The sequence below is a fragment of the Alligator mississippiensis genome, chromosome 1, assembly GCF_030867095.1.
Source record: "Alligator mississippiensis isolate rAllMis1 chromosome 1, rAllMis1, whole genome shotgun sequence".
Lineage (NCBI taxonomy): Eukaryota > Metazoa > Chordata > Crocodylia > Alligatoridae > Alligator > Alligator mississippiensis.
The window spans coordinates 364,544,367-364,569,404 of NC_081824.1; the positions used below are offsets into that span (position 1 = coordinate 364,544,367).

Genomic DNA, 25,038 nt, shown 5'->3' on the forward strand with positions numbered 1-25,038 from the left:
ATAGTATTTGAGGACTAAAAGTCTCCTCACCTAAACCACTGAATATGTGTATGTGGCATGGATTCCAAAATATAATCCCATCTGGATGCCCATCTTATGTCTTTTTCTTCCTGGAAATTAAAATTTCAGCAGTTAAATTTTTATAAGAAACAAATAAGTGACTCAATTATTTCATACCTCCATACAACATTTTGGAACTATTTAATCAAATAAGTTATGTTCAAAACAATTTCAAACCTTAAAACCAAAAAGCCCTATAAAATAATTCCCCACAGGCTTCAATGAAAGACCCTAATGACCATGCTCTAAAACCAAAAGTCAGAATTGTGATAAAAGCATCTAAAATGTAATATATGAGCTGTCTATCAACAACCAGTTTTAGTTTCTTTGTGCGACTAGATCACCACCACCACGTCCAACTTAAGCATCTTTTGGGAAGATCATACAGAACTGAATTACTTTACTTGGAGTATAATAAAGTATATCAAGTAAACTCTGCATCTTTCAAAGAGGAGTTAACATGTTAAAACTTTGATTTGCAATCTTTAAGGCATACAGGAGGCTCGCATTTCACAACTATTGAGAGACCATACCATACAGCTGCACAACGTTCCAAGTATATGTTAATTTAACTGCTTTTCTTGATATCAATTAAAGAAATTAACTTGATATTTCGGAGTTATCTACTGAATTACCACAACCATTTTGCAGCATGAAAGTTTGGCTTACAAATTTTCCCATCTAAGTAATGACCTCATTCCCTACAGTAAGTAACGCAGGGCGCATCTACACATGACACCTTAATGTGCATTCGCCTAAGTTAATGTGCATTAAGGGTGCATTGTCTACACATGCACACCATTAATGTGCATGAAAAATGGCAAGTTTAGGCATGTTAACGAATGTGTAGATGCATTAAAGTACATTAACGCTGTGTATCGACTGACTTGAGACTAACTTTAGTCTCAAGTCAGTCCACACAGCGCTTATGCACTTTAACGCCTACACGTGTAGACGCCTGCCTAAAACCACTTAATGCACAGTAAGCAAATTCGCATGAAATTTAGGCATGCTTAAATGTACATGTAGACACACCCACTGTGTGTTAGTACTAAACAGAAGGTTTGTTCAAAACTATTAATAAATATCACATGAATATTTTTAAAATTAATATTTTTAAGCTACAGGGAGGGAAAATTTACTTTTCAGAGATTATAATTTGGAAGTCATCTTGATATAAAAATAAACTACTAAAATCATCCATTCATAACAAAGACATAATAAATTAACCAGTTATTTTCTTGCTCGTGATTTAATTCAATAAATAAACTAACAAGACCAATCAACAGTTTAAAAATAGTTATTTGGAAAAACTGAATGCTTTTAAAAATTGTTTATTAAAACTTATTTTGTCAAGATGCCAAAAATGGTGATGGGCAAGATAACACTTGCAGTCAGTTCACCAGAAGACAATAAACTAGGTTCCTATGCAAGAGATGTGTAAGGTGTCTTCTTTGTTACATTTGCCATTCCTATCTGACTACTTCTATCCTGCCAGCCTTACCTGATATATTGTCTTAGAACTTCAAACAACCTCATATCGTGCAAAGTTTAGCAGAACACACAGTTGGAATTCTTTAGAATCTTCTTTACAACAACATTCATTGTTTAAAACATTGTGAGTGGGTCATCCAGCAAATAAAAACAATTTATTTCCTCAAATAGTTTAATTCTTGTATTTGGTGTATTTACAGGTCTAGTTGTCCCAAAGCTGGGACCAACGAACAGCTGACCCTGAGCTCCCCCTGCACTTGCAAGTGGTAATGACACAATCTGGTTCTAGCATCTGATCTCAGAAGTGTGCATCCTGCCATGAACATGCATATATTTCATATTTCTTTGATGAACATGCATAACACAGATTTAATGTTGGGCAAATTGCTCTTCTTCCAAGTACAGGAAGGTAAACATGAAAAAGACTTTTTCTCCCTCCGCCCCCTAAAATTTCCAGTAGGTAATTTGGCCACAAAACCCCATTAATTTGCAACAACAGCTATGCAACTAAATCTCCTAAATTGTAACTAAAACTTGATTTGAAAAAGGACTGCATTTTTAGCCACACTTAGTAACAATATTGCATTGAACATTCTGCAGCAACACTAGTCATTCATTTTCTAAAACTTAAAAAGAACAAATCATTTGTTTGTTCTTGAGGAATGTCTGAAATAAACAGAATGAAACTGAGTAAGAACAAAGTGTAAAGTTCTACACTTAGAAAGAAACAATCAAATACACAGAGAGAAGATGGGAAACAACTGGTTAAAACAAAAAAAACCTTTAACACTCACCTGAAAGGTAACAGAGTACGTATAAACAATTTTGATCTCCCCACTAGCCTGGTTATTTATATCCATAGGCACACCCGAGCAGTCAGGGTTTTCTGGATTTGTATGCTTGTAGCTATGGAAAGAAACATGCACAAAATTCAAAGCTGTTCATTTGACTAGCAACAGTATTAAAGTTTACTCATTTAATTAATTAACAATTTCATTTAGAATTTTTCTTCCAAGCATCCAATTTTAAAATAATAATATTTATAAGTTTTAGAGACTACAAGCTGTGGCACGATCAAAAATACCATTTCTGTTCCCTAACAATTTATACCAAAGACAAATTTTCCTAAAATACCTCAAATTTTAAGCATCACACTCTTCCATCATTTGAAACCTAAAGAAATGATGAATATTAAACAAAACTCAACAGAAAATGAGACAAGTCGATTAGTTATTATGCACAAGAAAAAATTCTAAATTTCCTTCAAAAACCATTAGGTGGTCAAGATCAGGACATCTGACCTGCAACTCAGCAAATTCAGCTATACTGACAGAGTAAAAGAAAGCAAGGTAAATACATTTTAGGGACTAGAAAGAAGAACGTTAATTGTAACGGATCGTAAGCCTGCAAAAGGTGTTGTTTTCTTAGACAGAAGGAAAGCTGAAATAGCATAAAGGAGCATAACTATATTCAAATATTTAATACTGACGAGATCAAAAAGCAAGGTGAATTCATTTCCCTTGCTTTGGACACTGATGAATAAACAGGAATCATGATGAGCACATGATATGATGCTTCCCCCCTCCCATTTGCCAAATGAAAAGTACACCAGCAAATATTTTCTGGGTACTACAGTTAAAGATAAAAGTCCATTATCACAAAAAGGAACTGTTGCTTTATACCATCCTAAAATCAGACCACTTTTTCCAGCAGGAAAACTAATCGACCTCTGCCTCTTGTAACACATCTTATAGCTAAAGACAAATGTTTTGGAGCATTGATCTCCAGCCTTTTTAAAGTAGATCACCTTTGGCATTTAAAACAACCCAAGATCTACCATGCGCCACCACCTGTCCTGTCCCCCCGCCGCCCAACAGGTAAGTCTGTGGGGAGGGGAGGGGGAAGAAGATCAAGGCAGAGGGAGAAAAAATTATTTGGGGGCTCGCCTCCCCAACAGGTAAATCTCACCCGGCTGGGGCCCCACTCAACTTACCACTGCTCTGCTCCTGCCTCTATGGCACTGTCCCTCACTGTGGAGGCCTTGATCTAGCCCTTGCCCCTTACCCTCCTCCACAGACTGACCTGCTGGGCTGGGACGCACGCACACATGCACTTGGGCACTCAGCCTCCCATCCCAGTCTCGGATTGACTTCAAGAGGCTCTGAGATCTATCGGTGGATCGAGATCCATCGGTTAGTGACAACTGATTTGGAGTAAAATTCTTGAAGCTAATCTTTGTTTAGTGACAGGTCATACTGTAAGAAGGTTGAATTTTTAATACTCACCTTTTTGGTTCAAGCTTAGCAGCTACTAGTCTTGCTCCCGTTGCTCCATTTTCTACAACATGGTAGAATATTTTAATGTCGACATGATTGAAAATATAAAAGGTATCTCTCTCATGAAATTCTGACTGCAAAACAAAACACAAAATTAAATAAGATGGAAGGGAATTCTAAAAAGTAAATTTTGTTAAGCCAGTAAGATTAGCATGTCCTAACTTTTTAAATGCATCTGCTACCAGGTTGGAAGCTCAACATTTTTAACTATATACATATTCTGGACTATTCAGAGAAGCACTTTCTTGCTTTACCTCTTTAAATGGGCAATAAATGTAAAGACCTGTTAAGAGCACTGTTTTCAAACTAACCTTAACCAAAACTGTTAGATTACATACTACTTTATCAAATAGTTATATAGTGTTAAAGTCAGGCATGTTCAACTTCCAGCCCACTGGCCAAATACAGTCCATGGAACCATGGCATCTAGCCCGTAGGGCTCCCCATGGGTTGGGAAATTTGACAGAGGATGCCACCTCACCCACTGCCACATCCCCTTCCCCTGCACGGCTTGATTAGGGCTGAGCCACACCCCCTCCCCCTGTAGGACCAGGCCATGCTCCCTTCCCCATCCCTTGTGGGGCTGGGTTGTGGCCACACTGAGCCCCCTTCCACCACACAGCTGGATAAGGGCCAGACTGCCCCCAGTCCCCACATGGCTAGATGGGACCCCACCATGTCTGCCCTGGGTACTGGTCAGGAGAACCAGCCAGATCTCACCCATGGATTAACAGGCCACCGCCCACCCAACCCTCTGAGCAAAAATATTTAGCATTGCTGGTTTAAGTAATAAGTTTGTTTGTGACATGTGACTGCAACTTAAAAATATAACCAAAGTCAGTATTTTAACAGAATGAGATATGTCTGCACAAAGAATTTTCCTCATGCTACTTCCAGTGACAGTTCATGCAGGACTCTTACTAAGATACCTTGTTTTCAGCATCTATGCATAAGCCCTCTCAGTGGAGGGGAAGTTAATTCCTTCAAGAAGCATTAGCTATGTCAACTTTTGCCAGGTTTGAAAAGGCACATATCAGAGCCACTGCATGGAAGTCTGCTTCTCAGAGAAACATGCTTATTTAAAAAACTCCACAGCCCCAGCCATGCAGCAGTTAGAGAGAAATTTTCAGGGTCAAGGAAGGATGTTGCATTGACTTGGCTGTGTGCATGCATCTCTTTCTCTCCAGTCTTTCGCAGCCTTCTACATCCCACAGTGGAAAGCAGCCTACGGTTCTCAGATAAATCTCTTCTAACCTCATCTAAGTCGAGTCCACAGCACATTTCCATCATTCCCTGAACCAGTCTGAAGATAAAGGAAATCCAATCATGGGAACAAAGCATCAGAAAGCAAGGAAAAATCTGGAAAGAGATTTCATGCAGAAAAGTCTTTAAACTTACATTAATGACACAGGCGTCTTTTTGATGGCCATCTTTTGTAATATAACAACCAATAGGAAACCCAGGATTGCAGAACCTCTGACCTTCTTCAACATCATAGCACCATGTTACAGGCATGTTGTCAACAATCCTACATAAAGAACACTAACATTTCACTAGATTTCAGGAGACAGAGAAAGCTTTAATATAAATAAAAGCTTACACCATTTTAAGCCACAGTAATATTTAGAATTTTGAGAGAACAAAAAACCACTACAACAAATCCTATTTGCCATAGTGGGCCACACTTGAAGCTCTCAATGTGTTATGCGAGCAACACCCACACAGCTGAGGGGGAACCCAGCTGCCATGGTTATGGAACCAGGGCCAGGGCCTGCAGGCCTTTGCCCACCCTCCCCCACAGCACCCTGGCCCTGCCATCAGTGGGAGGCAGCAACTGCCACAGCCAGAGAGAAGAGCAAAGCCCAGCACCCCCCACCCAGAGCAGATACATGGGGTAGAGGGGAAAAGAGAGTGCAGGAGAGATGCAGGCTGCCCTCTGCAGGCTCAGGGCTCCCTGCCCTGCTGCTCCCCGCCCGTTACACCCCCAAGGCTTCTGTGACCTAGTGCTGGCGGGTGGGAAGGCTTAGTGCCACCACTGGGAGCCCCATGCTATCTGCGCCACCATGGCGAGGTTCCCCCTGCCCACCTGGCAGCAGCAGTGGCACAGAGTTGTACCCCCTGTTCTTGCCAGGTTGGCATGGGATGCCTCACCATAGCAGCACAGGGCTCCTGGCAGCAGCACAAAGAGTCTCCACTCCGCTCTGCCCCTGGGGGAAGGGCAGCAGGGCAGGCTGCCCTGAGCCCACATCTACCCAACAAACAAATCTGGGGGAGCCTGTACCGCCCCCCCCCCCCCATTTCTCCTTTCCTGGGAACGTGTGTAGCAGCAGGGAGCCAGCCCGACCCCGGCTGGGCCCCACAGCCACAATCCCACCCCAGACCTGGACCCCACACACCAACCCAGATGGGCCGCGCCCCCAGCCTTAGCCCTGCCCTACTCTATTCCTTCCCTCCCTCACTGTGGGGGCCTCAGCTTGCCTCCCTCTTCCTCCACATAGATTTGCCTGGAGGGAGCTGCAGGAGCTGCTCTCCATGCTGCCTGGCTGCCATGTACATGCATGTGCACATGCATACGGCACCTCCTGCCTTCCATCGCCCTCCTCTCGCTTCCCCAGCCCCAAGCAGGAGGAAACCCACCATTTCCCACAGTATTCTCCTTAAAAGGGGCAAATCCACATTTTTCCCCGTGGGGAATGGAAACCCGGATCCACGACTAACAGACCGCAGGTGACAATCTTTATTTTATTTAATTTTTTTTAAACAGGATGTCACATGGACCTCAACAGCATGCTGACTGGGCTGCATGCCGCCCATGGGCCACAAGTTGAAAGTCACTGCTCTAGAAGTAGGTGTCCGGATTGTGTAAAATTTCACATGATATTAATTTTATACCCTTTCAGTTCTGCATAATTTATTTGATTTCTTACTACGTTTAATAGGAAGTCTGAAATAGGACCTGGAAGGAAGTTTATTGTATACCTACATTAAGATTTGGATATCACGTAGTTTTTAAGAAAAAAAAACATTGTTCCCCCTCACCAATTCATCAAGTTAAATTTTTTCTTTAACGCTTAAACTTGAGGGTTCATCCCTGCACACGCTTGCTCTCTCTGCCAGGCAAAACTTCCTCTTCTGGTGTCTATGCTTTTCTGTCAGGCTTATGATGACTTCTATGCAGTAAAAGCAGCACCTATCCTTCAACCTGGCTTGACCACCACACAGCTGTTTAGGCACTAAGAGCATTTTCACGCGTTTTGGGATGTGGTACCAGTGAGGGACAGTGCCGAAGAGGCAGAAGGCTGCCACTAAAACTGCAGCAGCAGCCTGCTGAAATCCAGCACCTAGGTCCAGGGGTCCACACCCCCCAGGAAGAGCTGAGGGAAGCAATCAGAGGTTAAGGTTCAGGTCCCTGAACATTCCCTCAGTTCCTGGTTGGATTCCCCAGCTGCCTGATCTTTCCCCAGCTCCCTGATCACTTCCCCCAGCTCTTCCCAGGGGTCCACCAGAGCCAGATGCAATGGGAGAGCTACAGGCTGGGGGTCTTCCCTACGGAGCTCAGCTCGGTGGTGGGAGAGCCACTGGCAAAGCCGCTTGGAGTGCAGACCTGGTCCCAAGCGCAGCCCTGGCCAGTGGTTCTCCGCCACCAGGCTCACCAACGTGGGGCTGGCAGAGCCGTTCAGATTGCAGCCTGGCAGCAGGAGGCAGGGAGAGCCAGGACTGCGCTCCAAGCAGCTCCGCCAGCCCCACAGAGCTCAACCTGCCCTCCCAGTGCTGCCACTGAGCGCCAGGAAGAGCCCAATGCCACAGTCCCGGGAGGGTCGGACGCTGCCTACCTGTAAGCAATATGAGTTTTGCTTTCAACGGTTTGAGGTGCAGTTTCACAAAAAACTCTGCACCTATCTCCTTGAAACATGGCAGGCATCATGCCCTCAGAAGGGGCTACCGTCCCTACAATTTTCATCCAAATCAGGCAAGAAATGACAGTTATAGGCATTTTCATGATTTCCCATTATAGCCTATAGATGAAATGTTAAAACGCGTTGAAACAGCGAAAGTTTCAACAAAACAAAATGGAACGGTGCTTCGAAACGAAACGGATATTGAAACAAAATGGTGCTGTTTCGCACACCCCTGCTATATACTTTTGCTACATTCTCCAGAGTTCTTTCATCTTCCTTCTTGTTTGTAATGGATCTCCCTTGGCATATTTACAATTTTGCAGTTTACCTTTCATGAAAAGTAAGTTTCAGGCAAATTTTTAAAAAATGCTGACACTGAAGTTAAAGAACTGCCACACCAAAGAAGTATTGTCAGAGATCGTGAGGAAAAGTATAGCAGTTCAGAGCAAGCAGGATTTTTCCTTACTGAAGCATATTTCTGACCACCCATGGGCAGCTGTGACTCCCTGATGACACAAACTTGTCACAACCCAAGGGTGTGATTTTTGTTTGGGTGCGCTTCGGCACTGCTGAATTATTTCCCACCACTTGTAGCTTTCTTTGCAGGGTGCATTTCTTCATTGCAACAGAGAAATGCACGTTGCAAGGAGTTCCCGCTATTTGTATTCAGATTCGTGCCCCACTATTGGCCAGTTCTAAATTATTCCTACGTGGCGGCTAGCGATTGGCTTGCTAGCCGTATAAGAGGCTTGAGTGGTTTCCGCCCAAGTTGGAGGACTCCACGACTATCAGGAGGAGGAGAACTTCACGTCTCGTGAAGATCTCCAAGCGCTACGGAGCCTATTGGACCCAGTGTGTGTACCTTAAGAAGGCTATAGGGGTCTGATCAGCCTCTAGCCTCTCCCCGTCGCCGAGCGCAATCCTTCGACGAACCCCTCTTCCCTGCGCGCAAGTTCCACAGAGCCTAGCAAACTTCATGTGAGTGAATCCAGAGCTCTACCCCAGTGTTCGAGTCCTGCAGTTTTTTCTTCCCGTTGCCGAAACCCCATTGTGACGTACTCCTGAGGTTTTTGTTCATCTCCTGTCGCCGAAACCCCATTGCGACGTACCCTTATGTTCTGTAGGTTCGAGTTTTGTTGTTTTGTAACCGCAACTCAAGCAAGTTTTCCTGCCTGCACCGCGACCATCTTCGGTGTAAGTAAAATAATCTTAAATCAACCACTAAGCGTCCGTGCCTAATTCTAGTGTGCCGCTGTCTTCCCCGACCCAGCATGTCTGGGCTGCTGGCCACAGCCCGCAGCGCGGAAAAAGGGCCTCGGACCGCTCCCGGCCCGCACAAAACTATTTTCAGTAGGTAGTTTACATGAGGTAAAAGACGTGAGCCACTACAGTTACGGAACAGCAGCTGCTTTCCAGGCTTCTCCAGAAGCTCTTCTCAATTGTTTTATTGTTAAAATGGTTAAAAGTTTAGAGCACAGAAAGTTTCCAATTTAGGCTTAATAGAAAATTCTTGAAAACAACGCTGGCCCCTGTGATGAACAGTGGGTGAAAGAAATGAGACAGCAGGATCAGAGTACTAACATAAATGCATATACACACACACACACACCATCTACAACTAAAAAAACCTCATCACTTCTTCTCTTTCTACCACTATGGGTACATCTACACATTGCCCTACGTTGCTGTAGCAATGCACTATGTTGCCGTATGGCGTGCTACGGCAACAAAGCGATCACGTGAATCTACACATGATCAGCAGCTACATTGCCGTAGCAACACACTCCCCCATTTTAGTGAGTAGTTATGGTGACATAGCAGCAAAACCTAACTGTGCTCCACGGACATGGCACAGTACCAGTAAATACTGCACTCTGCTTTAGTACTTCCAAAAAGAAATACTAAACCATGGCACCACAGCAACATCACTGTCTGGCAATATGTAGACATGCCCTATGTCTTCTTTCTAACAAAGTGTTTTCATGGCTGAAGAACTAGTCTAAAAAGAAAATAATTTAAAGAATTTCAGAAATTCAACAGCTATAGTTAAAGGGATCTCCAGGGAGTTTTACTGGTCCATTAATAAGCTTCAAGAGGCTGAAAAACATAAGGCTGCATCATTGGACAAAGAAAATAACCTGTCATATATTGGTACAAAGTTCATCAACTCATCAAGTTATTGAATCACATTTACCATTAAGTATCTTACTGTTACAACTAGAATGCTGGTAATGCTAACAAATGCAACACCCTAAGGCACCTAGCAAATTAAAGTTACAGAAGAGCTCATGGACCTAAACTCCCAGATGTCTACGTAAAGCCAACAGGACTGTTTATATTTGTGGTTGGTTGGTTAGTTACATACATTAAGGGAGTCGATTGTTACATTAAACTGTTTTCGGTAAAAAATGTACTCTACCTTTAATTTACCATGACCAACTCCAGGAGGTTCAATTTGTTACCCTGAAAGCAACAGAAGGAACCATGGCCTAAGGAGGTCTCAGCCTGATGGGGGCAAAGCAGTCAGGACTTCGAAGTATGCATGCGCACACTTATTCCTATTGACTCAGGGACTGAATGTACTAGCCCTAGAGAAAAATACCTGCATTGCCAGGCCAACTTTCCCAACCACACTTCAATAAATCCAGAGGAAAAAGACTGAATTAGTAAGAGAGAGTCCTTTTTCACCACCATACATAGCTGCAACTGCCTATTTAACACTCCCCACCCAGCAGACTCCTGTTCCTAGCCCTTTCTGCAACATGGTGCAGAGCAGCTCCGTCTCTAAGCTCCATGAGATGTAGCGAAAGGCAGAATATTTCTTGCTTTCAGCAGTGGAAAAGGAGAGGACCCAATGTGCCAGACTGTTGCACGGAAAACCAGCTACAAAGGTAACCCTAAACAACAGACTAGGATTGAAAAAAAGTACAACCTGATAAACAGAAATTGATGACAAAACTTGAGGGTAGGATCCCCACCACAACTATGGACCAATGGATTCCCCAACTCAGTTCTATGCAGGCAGCTAGGATTTCTACTACGCTGCATCCCCTGGATCCTGCTTGAGAATATGACTTCTAATTAATTTCATGCTGCAGCAGCTACCGTCATGTAGAAAGAGGAGAGATGAAACCTAACTCTCCATAACTTCTGGTTTCAAGTTGGTCCTATTTCCACATATGTATCTACCACCTGCCTTAGCTGTTGCTTGGTATAGACAGGAGCAGTAAAGCATTTAACTGACCGGGTTCAACAGTTCTAAAGATACCTGCAGGTCCCTGAACAGGAACAGCAAGAGTCTTATCCAATTCATTATTACACCATACTGCTGACATGGCAACAGTTGCACCCTAGTAAGAGCTTATAAATTTAAACTTTATAAGGGAGACTGCAACTTCCTACCCTTTGCTTCCATTTGTAATATTGCTATCACAATATTAAGTCCCGGATGTTAGTGTTTGTTTTTGTGTGCCTTCTCTGAAATATACAATACTGGTTAACCTATCTCAAAAGAAGTACTTCAGAACTAGAACAGGCCCAAAGAAGGGAAGAGGATAATCAGCAGCATGGAACAAACAGCTCTTGCGTGCAGAGATAGAAGTTTCTGCCTTCCCTTCTTGAGACCAATTATCTTTTTATCGTTTTCATTCTAATTTCATTTTTGAGTTAAACAGTCCTGATTTTTTCTACGTCAGCACAAGAAAAAGGGAAACTCAGCAAAACTGAAAGGCTGTAAATTAAAAACTGAAAATGCATAAACTAGACCATGAAACATATTGCTCTAGAAAGCTGAAAACAACACTTTAGCAAAGTTTAAGAACTGCTGGACATTTACATGGATAACATAAATATTCAAAGTGCTAAGTGTTAACATATCTCACAAGACATATTAAGCTTCCTAACTTCTAATACAAGGGCAGTATCCCTTACCTTAATCTCTAATTAGAACCTGGTTTACACTGTGAAGTTACCTGCATACGGTGATGTTTTTACACCTTTTTTTCTAAAGACTCTGGTGCTGGCTACTGTTAAGACATGAGTCTAGTTGAACCCCAGATTCATAGACTGTCACGGCCCTGGCTAGAAGGGACCTTGCAAGATCATCGGGTCCAGCCCCACACACTAGGCAGAACAGACAACTGGGGTCAGGTGACCCCAGTGAGATGACCACCCAGTCTCTTGAAGATTTCTAGGGTAGGTGATTGCACCACCTCTGGAGGGAGCTTATTCCACAGTCTAGACACCCTAACTGTGAAGAAGTTTTTCCTAGTGTTAAGCCTGAAATGGTCTTCCAGATGTTTGCGGCCATTACTCTTGATTTTCCACAAGGGTGCCCTGGTGAATAATTGTATTCCCCTGGTATAGCACTAAACTGCTACCAAGTCTTCTCTAAGCCTTCTCTTTTTTAGGCTGAAGAGACTCAAGTCCCTTGGGTTTTCCTTGTATGGCTTGCCTTGCAAGTCTCTGATCATACAGGCAGGCTCTTCTCTGGACTCTCTTAAGCTTTTCCATGTCATTAAATGGATGCAGAACTGGATGCAGTACTCCAGCTGCAGTCTCACCAATGCTGAGTAAAGTGGAATCACTTCCCCGGTTTTGCTTGAGATGCATCGGTTGATGCGTGCCAGAGTATTGTTTGCCCTGATGGCTCATGTTCATACTATGGTCTATTATTACCCCAGGTCCCTTTCAGTCGTGGTGCTAGTCAGTTTGCCGCCACCAATCCTGTAAGTATGTTGGGGACTGTTAGTCTCAAAATGGAGCACTTTACACTTCTCAATGTTGAACTTCACCTGGTTCTGATCCGCCCAACTTGACAGCCTATCTAGGTCTGCCTGTATCTGCAGCCTATTTTCAAGCGTGACTACACTTCCCCATAACTTGGTGTTGTCCACAAACTTGGCCAATGAGCTCTTCACCGCCACATCCAAATAATTGATAAAGATGTTGAAAAGCACCGGACCAAGCACAGACCCCTGAAGGACACCAGATCTGAACCTATGTAGTAATTCCTGTATTCCTAAACTGATTAAGTGACTGTTCAAATCTCAAGGGTGTTTCTTAGACCACTTCTGTTCCCCCAAGGGATTTTGTAGCCTCATTTCTTCTAACCCATCTTATTCCCTGTGCAGCATTCACATCTACCCTGGTCTCCCACGTATTTCCCCCACCACCACATATTTATACCCAATTTATAGCCAGTGCCAGCTCATCTTGAAGCTATAATGGCCATTACAGTGGAGCCTAGAATGTGAGAGCAATCCAGAAGGATTTGCCACCACTGGATTCTGTAATGACAGAAAGCTGAATAGTCTAGTTGCAGATTAAATTAAATACAAGACAAATGTAGAACACAATATTCTAAAAGGATATGTTTCCACACCCACAACTCAGAGGAGCTATATCTCTTCTGGATGAATGAAAAAAATCCACCATGCCATGTGTACTAATTTAACATGATACTATATTAATATACTGGTGAAACAAACATTTGATTTAAGAAAAATAAATCTCCATAATATTCAAACTTGAAAACAGTTATTAAACAACATTATGCCAGTTTCCACGACCAATGAGTTCCTGTTAACTTATGTTTAAAGAGACAATAAACTTATGATTAAACAATCTTTCATCTGGACATACACATACATATTTTTGGCTGAACCTCTACATCAGACCAACCCTGCCTGCCTCCCTTCCCCCCCCGCCCCTACCTCTTGCCCACAGTGAGGCAGCAGCGGCTCTCTCCCTGCGTGAGGAGGTGGAGCCTGCGCAGGCAATCGCTGCCTGCCCTCTCCGCGGCACAAGCGCAGTTGGCCAAAAGTGTTACAGACTTACGGACAGACAAGACATACAGACAGACACACAGACTACATTAGAATGGGGCCAGAATCTTGCCACTAGTACAAGACAGTAAAGTACCTGTAATAAAGGGTAAGGAGTAGGGGAGTGGAGCAGGGTGCTTACAAAGATCAAGTCAAATACTTGCCACTCCTTCCCTCAAAATGAAGATTACATGATGGCTGGACAGTGAAAAGAACTGTTCACTGGCTGCAACTATTCCCTGTTATTAAGCTTAAAGTTTCCACATTACATTTCAGCATGCTTTTCCCAATCTCTGACCAGAATCCATTTGTCCAAAACAGACAAATTCCAGCCCATATAATCACCATCAGGAGAAGGAAGACAAAACAGAAAGTAGATTTTTCAAGAGTGAACGCGACATCTGCAGTGTTACACATTCAAGGAAATGACCACATGTAAAATGCTGTCTTAGCAAAAAGGCATAAGAGAAAAAGCCAAAACCATGAGGTTTACCAAAGCTGTTCTATATATGATTGTTTTAATTGAAAAACTAGCCAACTGCCTGTCAAGAATGGCAGGGGGAGAGAGAGGAGGCGGGCAGGGGCGGAGTACCACCACCCACCAGTCTGCGTTGCCACTGCTCTGCCTCCAGCCCAGTCCACCCCTCCTACACCATGGTGCCACCACCTCCCAGGTGCGGGGGACGGGGAGGAAGCGAGTGCCACCCAGCACCCCACACTGCAGGCACTGTGCATCTGGCCATGCACAACTTCCTCCCCACTTGGCTCCCCTCCCTCCCAGTCTCAGCGCCTGATGGCAGGGCACTGCCACTGTACCCCCCACTCCCCTCCCTCCCTGCTGGCTGTCAGGGCCCAGCAGTGGCAGCAAGGTCCCAGTGGGGGGCCATGCCAGCACTGCACCACTAGCACACCACGCTGTCACCTCCCAGAAGCAGAGGGGTTGCTGCAGCTGCCAGCCAAGCTCCATGTGGCAGGATTGGTGCTGCAGCAGCCTCAAGGGGCCCCCTCAAGACCCCAGGCAAGGCTGCTGGGGCGAGCCCAGTGCTGGCCCCAGATTCCCCAAACCCACCCGGGGTAACTTGCCATGGACCAGACAGCATGCGACACAGACATTCCCTGGGGACAAACAGCAGCAGTACAAGGTACACTGCTGCTCGCTGTCCCCAGGGAAACAAATATCCACACCACGTATGGACATGGCCTTAGAGTGTTAAATTTATACCATCCCTATTAGCCATTAATACAAATAAAATTATTATATTTTTAACAATTTAGTGCAACTTACCAATGATGTTGGTAATTCAGTAGCATACTTTTCTTCAAGAAGTTTAATTTTTGTTTTTGATCTGGTTTTTGTGTGTCATACGTCCTTGTACAAACTGTCTTGCAGGTCTCTTCTTTATTAAATAAGAACTAAGAGAATTAAACACGAATTAAGAGAAAGGGGTTTTAAAAAATGTCAAGTTTGTTCAATATCAAAATCATGCTAGAAAAATTCTTTAGATTATACTAAAGAAGACAAATCCTATAGTAATTAGAACATCAAGATTGTATGATTAGATGTTTCAGAGTTCCAGAAGGAAACAACTTTAACTCTAGTACTATGGGGCTTCTATCAAACCAGGACACCACTAATTCTAGGTCAAGAACCCTCAGTTGTAACCTACATTCAACAATGACAATAGACTTATTGTACATTTGAACCAGCTCCATGGACCTTACTAATAGCTGCCTGATCAGTGTTGGTTGGAACTTCCTGGCACAAAGGTTCCTTGGCCTCTAGGGCGGTGCCTGTAGCCCGCTTAAGCCGTTTTCAGGGCTATTCCACATCTTCTGGACAGACACCTAGCTTACGTTTCCCATTTCTCTGCTCCTGAGCTACAAATAGGATTACAGCTCTGGCATCATGAAAAAAATGCAAAGTATACCTGCCGTAATTTGAACAACCTTCCCTAATATGGAAAGCAAGAATCAGGGGCTGGTTAAGTCCAAGAAAGAGAGACAAAGAAAAATGTCAAATTACAGAGGAAATAAAGCCTGAACTCCACAGCATGTCAGAAAATGCCAAGTTGGGCAGGGCACTCACCAGTGCCTGATGGAAATTGCCAGGACTACCTACAGCTTTCAGAGCTGTTGCTTCAAGCTCTCTACAAATGGAGGAAGACAATTTTCTTTCAGTTTACACTTAGCTCACGTTCTCATGATTCCCTTTGTAACCATAATCTTCTAGCTCTTAAATAGATTATGGAGTATAAGGAACAAGCAGAACAGCTAAAAATTGTAAAGTACACAAAGTAGTGGCAGATTTCCATTACAGATCTTTAACAATAGGAACAGTAGTCATTTTTAGTTTAAAGTTTTATATTGCGAAGAACCATTTAACAGAAAACACTTTAGCAGAGCACAACCTTATAAGGTGATGGTTCTATCCTTTCTCCAAACAATACTTGACCAAGGTTTTCAGATGGACGTTTTTCTTCTGGATTTTGGCAAAAATCAAACCTGAATTAGAGAATAAGCACGTTTTATCAAGGATTGAAATGTAATCTGTAGGACTTTCTTCTCACTCCTTCAAATCCCTGCCATTCAAACCTAAACTAAAAAGTTGTAGCATCTCTTTCAGAGCTTCAGTAATTTCTCCCCCAAACTCTCTAAAGATATAGAAGTAAAGTCCATAACGGATGATTTAAAAATATTTCTTTTCTTCAATTATTTCTAAACTCAAATAAATTTAAATTTCCACGTTTAAATTATTTGACTAAGTATATTACCATTTTGCATACACATGAGGTTTTTCAGCCTGGGATTAAATCAATCATTATATGTTCTACAGCTGCTGCTCTGAAAAGAAAACATATTGGCTGCTTCCTGAAAATACTGCATGAAGTTTCAGAACATGGGAACCAAACTAAAATCCACTGTATTATGCCTTTGTTTACCATTAGATTTGAACAATCCTTTAAAATTTACTAGGCTAAATCCCAATACCTCACTTGTCCCCTATCAAAACACAGATACAACTAAAACACTCCCTTTCAAAACTAACTGCCACAGTACACTGTGTGCATTTTCCATCAAGTATTAGCTGGTTACAAGACAGACAAGTTAATAGTTCATTAAAATAATAGGTGCGAAGGTCACACTTCATTGCAACTATTTCCACTCATCTGGCTACAGGGCAATTCACACAGAAGCAGTACTCTGATCAATAAAATGATGATTAACACCAGGAAGTAATTTTTTTCTGAATAAGGGTATTCTAGACCAGAAAACGTAGGTTACAAAACAGTCAACAGTGGAAACCAGAACAAAATTAGTCACCCTGTAGTTCTAGCAGCTTTCCAGACTTTATTTCTATATATTGTATTATAACAAAATAAAAGTTCATTAGCTTTTTCTGCAAAAAAGGTGAAGTTAATTTAAAATACTTACGCAGCATATTCATAGGGAAGAACAGATTCCACTGAGTCAAGCCTGTTGACAAACAGCTCTATCTCAGCCTGAAAGAGAGAGACAATTTAGTGTAACTAATTATGTTTATAACATTAGGCATGAATTTGGATACAAACAGAATGTCAAAAAACAAAATCCTGCCTTGGACATCGTATGGTTAGTTTGCACCTGATCAAAATTGATGCGAATACTACAATATCAGGCAGACAGCATTTTGTATCTACTCTGGACCAGTACAACTACATAAAGTGCAAAGCAGCAGAGAATCATGCTCAGGAATAGTATCTCTAACCTAAAACTCTGAAACATGTACACTATTTTAGTCATTGGTAGATCACTAGCACAGGTCACATTTTTCATACAAAGGAAGCAAATTTTGATTGCATCACAACTTGCACTGACTAAAGTTTTCAAAGTAACATGCATGATTACAGCTGGAGATTGACGCTGCTGCCTGCAGTCAAGACTGCCCAACAATTTTCAGTTGTTTATAGTGAAACCATGGCTTTTGTCAATATAAGCCTTAATATACACTACCAGGGCTGCTACTGTTTAAGGTGTAGCAGTACATTACAGTAGATGTAAATACAACTCTACCAGCAGTTTTTCCACCCTCAAAGCTCTACCAGCTCCCCCAAACAGCAGAAGCTCTGCTGAACAAAACTGCTTTCTTCTGACAAAATTGTCCACACGTGGAATATTTCGCAATTATCAAAAGGTGTCTTTTTCATACTCTGTAGCCAACATAGCTCTTCCACCAGAGGTTTGTAATGTAGAAAAGGCCTAACCATTTGGACTTTTGTTTTCCAAAACCAGAGTTTATTTTAAGTGGAGCATTTGCAGTTTAAACTTAAATTGAACTGCCCATGTTACAGGAATTCTTACTAAAGTTGCACTGAAATGCTCTAGCACTTCAACAAAGGGACTTGGACTTGATAAGGAAGTTATTATTTTTCATCCCGATGAAAAGTCACCTGTGCTTAGCCAGACTAGAAGCCTCAGGGGAATGGAAAGGGGAAAAGAAAGAAGAAAACAAACAAACAAACAAAATCAAATCCACTGTTTATACAGGTTTATGATACAAGTTAAAATATGGCAACTGAATTCTCTGAGGATTCTGTCTGTCCTAACCATACTCCATCCCTTATACATCTCTTATACACTGATTAGACTTCAAATGCTCCAGTACAGTGTCCTCTCCTGTGTTCTAAAGGCTGTCCCAGAGGGCACCCAAACTATGAGGGGTATACAGCCATGGTAAAATAGAGGGACAGGGAAAGATGATGTGAGGAAGAGTTGAGTGACTATATAGTCATAAAGAAGACAAGTAGAACATTCTCTGACCTCCAGTTCACAAAACCCTTTAAACAGGGGCAGGCAATTATTTCAGGCAGAGGACCACTTACTGAGTTTTGGCAAGCCATTGAGAGCTGCATGACAGGCAGCCAGGAGCAGATAAATATTAAATTTTCTAAATTTTTAGGGGCCCCACGGGCCAGATAGAATGGCCCAGTAGGCCGCATCTGGCCCCCAGGCCGCATTTTGCCCACCTCTGCTATAAAACCTGGAATTGAATGCTTGAGTCCTGAATTTCAACATTCCTCTGCTGTCAGCATATAGATATGAAAGTTACTGGCAAAATGTGCCGCATCCTTCCTCCAGTGAAATGGTTCTCATCCTGTTTAGACACAAGGCACCCTCAGAAAATGCCAACTTTTAGCTTTCATTCATTTCTTGACTTCAGAAATAGGAGAGAGAAATTCTTCTGTTGCATATAACTCAGAAAGACCACAATAGGTCAGTATGTTTTGAAAAGGTGGAATCCGATTTGAAACCTCTGGGTTTATCTTGCGAACCACGTGGGGGTGTTTGCCCACCTAACATTGCATGGCAGTCTGCAGCACTTTTTAAAGGATCTCACAGAACCCGAGGGTGCCATGAATAAAAGAACAGGCAGTCCACATCGACTGGAGGAGGAGGCCGCAATAATTTTGGCCTGAGAGTCACCTAGGAAGTTTTAGTGAGCTGTCACAGACTGGATCAGCACTCCCCACTCCTCCAATAACAGCTCACCAAAACTCCGTAAGTGGTTCTGCCCTGGGGCCTAATCCCATGCTGTCCCCACTTAACAATCCCAGGGTCTCCATGAAGACTGGTCCAGGACCTGTACAGGCAGGGCCCACTTGGCCAGGCAGATGGACGGGGCTGCGGGGAGGCAGGGAGTGGTGTCTAGGAGTGGAATGGGCCGGCAGAGCTGGGGCGAGATCTCAGGGTGGTGACATTGTGAGGCCAGGGCCTGGGGCTGAGCCACAATCTGTTCCCAGCATACCCCTGCCTGCAGAACCAGTGCCCATTACAGGGACACATGGGCAGCAGATTGTGGCTCTGCCCCAGACCCTGCCCTGTGCTGTCACCACCCCACAATCTTGTCCCCAGCCATGGCCCTGCCCATCCTACTCCCAGACACCACTCCCCACCCACCCACAGTCCCATTCCATCCACCTGACTGAGCATGCCCTGACCACATGGGTCCTGAGCTGGTCTCCATGGAGACTTCGCCTACCCACCCACTCCGTCAAGTGCCTCAGCAGTGGGTGCAGGCCAGACAGGCCAGGGTGCCCAGGCAACACGGCTAGGGCTAGGTCTGGTAGTGGTGACACTGGGCTGAGCCAGGCTGAGGTATCTGCCATGGGCTAGATGGACTCCCTTGGCAGACCAGATCTGGCCTGCAGACTAGATTTTGCTCACCCCGATACAGACTCTAACAACCCTCTAAGAGGCATGAGTTACACTTTATATTGAGACTGTAAAGATCTGAAACCTCAAGTTAATCTGATGATTACTATCACGTATTTCCCCACCCTTCCCTAGAGCACAGGCTGGGAACAAGTCAGCATGGGATAATATATTAAGACTACAATCTGTAGGCTTCATCCCTCGTTTAATTTAGAAACTGGAAGAGGTATGTCACAACCAAATTAAGTAGTGCCCATGTCACAAACAAGTAAAACCATTCAAAACAGTTTTTTTCTACACTAGGTTAACTAAGGGTTAACAATAATGATAGTAACCGCTTTTTTGCTGCGCATGTCAAAAAGAAATTTATAACTGCGACACTAACATGAAATAAAACTTAGCCCTCTGTGCTGTACATAAATCATTATAATTGGTCGGAATGACAGGGGAGTGTCCGGGAGTGTCCCTATGATAACACCCTAGCAAAGACCGCTAGATAATTGGCAATTCTAATTAAATTTATGACGTGGCGAAAAGCAATTGGCTATTACACAAATAAAACCTGTCTTCACTTCCATTAAGAATGGGAGACCTCCGCGTACACACCTAAAAAACCTCTGAATGTATGTGTGAGAATAACTGACAAATTGATCACTTGTCAGTCTCCCCCGTCTTGACCCAATTCTCAGACGTAAATCAACAACCTGCCGGCCCGACCTTTTTCTCCATTTATCTGCCTGACCGATAAACTCTTATGCAGACCAACATACGACCTACGAACCTTAACCTGTAACTAACCAAGTATCTCTGACCTCCGCTATTCACCACCTTAACGGCGAGAGTAAATAATCTTGCTTTGCAACCGATAAGTGTCCGCCTAATTAATTCCACTCCAAGCATCACAAGTACCCGCCTGACGGCCTTCTAAGGCCCCGGACCCTTATCTGCCCGGGTGGGAATCAGGGAGAGCTGCTGGCCGGCTGCCCTGGGTCCCGACAAGGTGTACTGAATGATAGAGGGACACGTAGGAAGAGAAAAGAGGGTCTTCTGGTTAAGGAACTGGAATGCACCTTGGTATAAATATTAAGTGCAGTATATCAGAGGAGAGTAACCAGTCCAGTAGAAGCGAGGGTGGGAGGAGACAGCAGAGACTATAAAAGTGTTCCCACCTGTCAAGATACTGATCTAGAGCACACCTTGATAATATATTCCAAATTAGAATCTGAATTCAGACTGGCCCACCAGAAGCAGGCTATTGGCATGCCTACATAGCTCTGGAAACTGGAGGGGACCAACATGCAATATAGCTCATCTGTACAGGGTATGAAAGAGAATCACTGTAGAAAAGGAAATGCTGACCAACTAAAGAAAATGAAGCTAGAAACTACAGTGTAGAATATTCCTGAGGTTGGGGGAATATGCAAATAGAGGTATCCTTGGATTAGAGACTGGCTTTAGATAAGAGTACTTAAAGCAGAGTTTACCAACCAGGTTACATGAAAATGCTTTTTTTTTTTTTGGTTCCCTCAGCTTACCACAGACTAGATAAAAATAGAGATAGAATTATAAAAGCAAAATACCAGGTTTAAGAAACTACATTACAGTGGCATGGGTTTAAACAAATTTTCATCATCTCCTTGCCCAAATCCCTGGGATGTATGCTGTCCATTTAAATCAACTATGCAAAAGTTATTTGTTTTGAGAGGGCAAGTAAAACATCCACTTTTGCTACACTCCAAGGTATGTGCGAATATGTGTTGCGTCTACATTAATAGTTATCCGAGACTGACTTTAAAAGATTACATCTCATGGAGTGCCAACTGAAAGCATCCCACATCACCTTTTCAGGACACAGCTCTGATGTGCTAAATATTTATAGGACCTAGCATATTTGCCAATTATACACATACATATTAAATTGTATTATAGATTATTAATTATTGATGATAGATAACAGTAAAAATAAAAGTGCAAAAATAGATTTTAGTATTATGAAAAGGCAATTATTGACAGTTTATATTTTACAGGATATCAGGAGGCAGGATGTCACATCATTAACCCTCCATGATAACTGTGGACTGTTTATTCATTCCATCTGAGTTTACTCCTATATTCTATTTGAGTAGATCACAGTTACATCAACTACACTTTCATGACAGATGGGCTGCCTCCCTTGTCCTAATGACTCACAGCAGAATTGGGATCAAATGAGTGAAAAAAGACATTGCCTTTCATCACCTTTGTGCTGCCATACATTTTTTTTTAATTGAGGCACAAAGTGACAGCAAATATATGTCCATAAATTTTCTTATGCCAAAACGTGGCCATAAAAAAGGTAGTAAAACTGCACCAGTTTATTGCAGCAGACATCTATTTGCTTTATGGTGAGAGAGCACAGGCAGTCAGAGCTACCCACATTCTCCAGCTGCTCCAGGCAGGTGCTTGTGGGGCTTTAGGGGTCCAGTCCTGCGCGACCTGGGAATTACTTCTCAGGATTGGGCCCCTCAGGCCATGAGAGTGCCTGCCCACATTTCTCCACTTGCAGAGATGTGCCCCTGGCAACTGCTGGGGCAAGACTCCGAAATCAGGGAAAGTCAAGGCCCCATGCTTCTACAAACTCGGCCCAGAGACTGCCGAGGGCACATCTCTGCAACTGGAGAAAGGCAGGACAATCCTGGGACAACCCCAGGACTGCACTGGAGTATCTAATATGCTCTGGTGTGGTCCAGGAGCTGTGAGAACTGCATGGGAGCATCCTGCCTTTCCCCATTTGCAGAGATGTGCCCCAGCAATCTCCAAGAACCCCAGAGATTGCCAAGGGTGAATCTCTGGAAGCAAAGAACAAGTCGCCTGTTGTCCCACAAGATCACCAGGAAGGACAAAGTGACATGTTTCCCCTCACAAAGTGAAATACCTGTCCCGAGATGCATCCTGGCACAGCTGAGCCACTTCCTTTGACAATGTCTTTTTCTAGCCTCAGAGTAAGATTTTGTACAAAAAAGAAGAAAAATAACAATCAGGTGCTCAACAGAATGACATGACTAAGTCATACTTTTGCTGCTTGTTTTCTTGCAGAGTCATGGGCTGGCAGTGTACACCATGTAAAAGTAAAGAATCTAACAAGTATGAAATAATGACTTTAAACCCTGGGACATCTAAGACATCAGAACCCTGCAACTGCAGTCCAACTTCCTCCGGTTCCTCTGTCTTTTCTAGTACGAACACCTACCTATTTCATTGCAATTTGCACTCCTGTTACCTGCCAAAGCATCGAATAGTGATCCACCCTGCCCACACCCATCCAAAAACAATCTAGCATGGGTTAAACCAAAAAATCTTATTTTAAAATAACTGATACACTGGTAAGAGATCTCAGCACAAGGTTAAAAACCTGGCTGGCAAACAGAGCTGCACGTGCCACGTTGTGGCAGATGAAGGCATTTTGCTGGCACGCACATCTAGGGGCAGGTGGCAGGGAAGGGGCCAGGGCTCCACTGCCACAATACAGATCAGGTCCCTTGTGGCTCCCCCACCTTCTGCCCCGGCACACCGACATCTTGCAAGCCAAGCTTGCAGGTGTTTTTGGCACTGTCCAAAAGCACTGCCAACCCCTGGGCTAGAGATTAGGAGGAACTTTCTGACTATGAGATAGGGAAGTAAATACAGACTAAAAATACCTGCTTAACCTGTTGTAATTACAACGGTTAAGTGATTAATTGGTATGGCAGCCCCCAGACACCAGCAGGGCACTTTCAGGCCCCTGAGGTTCGGTGGGGACTCAGCAGCTCCCCAGGGCCACGCCTCACCACAGGGGCAGGGGAGAGGAGGGCCTCTCCAGACCTGGCCCAGGTAGGGCTGAGCCAGCAGCACGGCCCCCGTATCTCCACCTTGCTCCTGCCAGGGCCTGCAACCCTACAGAAACAATGGCCGACGCCACATCCAGCACCCAGACTGCTTGTGGCAAGCAGCAGAGAGGTTGCAAGCAGCTGTACCCGGCCCCCAGGTTGCCCCTCCCCTTCTTCTGACTCCTCCCACCCCCTCAGTGCAGCTTCCCTGCCCCGCCCCAAACGATAGCGGTTCACTTTCAGCCCCACTCCCCGCTTCTGCTAAACGTTGAACCCGTCCGAGCTGTTTCAGCGGCCGCAGGCACGAAACAGGGGCGGGAGCGCTGTGCCCTAGGAGCTGGCCCCAGCCCGCGGGGACGCCCTGGGCCGGGGCTCCGCAGCGCCCAGGGGCGGGCTGCCAGAGCCGCGCGCGCAGGGCGGCGCCAGGCCCGGGGCCGAGCGGGGGGCGCGCACCTTGCAGTCGGGCGTCTCCTTGCTCTTCTCGCAGAAGTTGACGGGAGCCAGGCCCGGCAGGTAGAAGGCCCCGGCGCGGGGCGCGGCGGCCGCCAGCAGCACGGCCGCCAACAGCGCCCGCGGCAGCAACATGGCGGCGGCGGCGCTTGGGCCCGGGGGCGGCGGCGACGTGGGAAGTCTCGCACCGGTAGCGACAGGCGCCCTCCGCGCGCCTCCTCTAGCCGCTAGTTCCGGCCTCTCCGCCTCAGACACGTCACCCAGCGCCGACCTCCCAGCACCCCCTGCGCCGCGCCGTGAATCCACTTCCGGGTTGTCCCGGCTCTTCTGGTTGCCATAGAAACAGGGGCGCGGCGCCCTGTAACCTCATTCCCCTCCACTCCCCTTCCCGCGCAACATGGGAAGAGGTAATGTTGCCGCCTGCGCTCCTTTCCTCGCACCTGAAATAGAGCAACCAAGTTAGATATTAATTTGAAGTAATCAGAACTCTTGAGGAGGTGATAGCCTGGTCGTCTCTGATTTAAAAATCCACAGTTTTCGGATTAAAATAAAGTAATCCCACAGTGGTTCCTTGGGTAGATGTGATATCTTTTATTAGACCAACTGGGTAATTGGAAAAAAGGTCTTAGAAAGGTTTCACCCTTTTTCAGGCATAGGGAGTCTCTGCTGGTCTAAGACACCAAGAAATGAGAGAAACTAAGTGTGGCAGGATGTCAGTGAGAGTGTAAATAGGTAGAAATTAGGAAAACAAAAGGTAAAGCAGGGAAGGGAGGGGAGAAAAAAACAGGGGGAAAGAAAGCCAAAGGTGAGTAAGGGGAAACTCTACAGTGGCAGTATTTCAAGGTGGAAAAGAGGCCATCTTTGAAAAAGGAAATAGCTGGAAATTAGGAAGACAAAAGGCTGAAAAGTTGGGCTGGGTGAAGAGTGGGGGGAAGAAGAA

General features: G+C 44.4%; 1 protein-coding gene across 1 annotated transcript in view; it reads right to left on the minus strand.

Annotated features, from left to right (window-relative positions):
• TM9SF2 (transmembrane 9 superfamily member 2) overlaps positions 1–24,464 on the minus strand; it is a 48,973-nt gene extending 24,509 nt beyond the window's left edge. The window contains exons 1-8 of the mRNA XM_006262597.4: positions 24,102–24,464; positions 17,047–17,114; positions 16,023–16,116; positions 14,900–15,027; positions 5,289–5,418; positions 3,840–3,964; positions 2,349–2,460; positions 31–110 (exon numbers count right to left, since the gene is read on the minus strand). Of these exons, the coding sequence (XP_006262659.1) occupies positions 31–110; positions 2,349–2,460; positions 3,840–3,964; positions 5,289–5,418; positions 14,900–15,027; positions 16,023–16,116; positions 17,047–17,114; positions 24,102–24,233 (869 nt within the window). The 5' untranslated portion in view covers positions 24,234–24,464. The remainder of the gene's footprint in view (positions 1–30; positions 111–2,348; positions 2,461–3,839; positions 3,965–5,288; positions 5,419–14,899; positions 15,028–16,022; positions 16,117–17,046; positions 17,115–24,101) is intronic.
• Between the last annotated feature and the right edge of the window lie 574 nt (positions 24,465–25,038).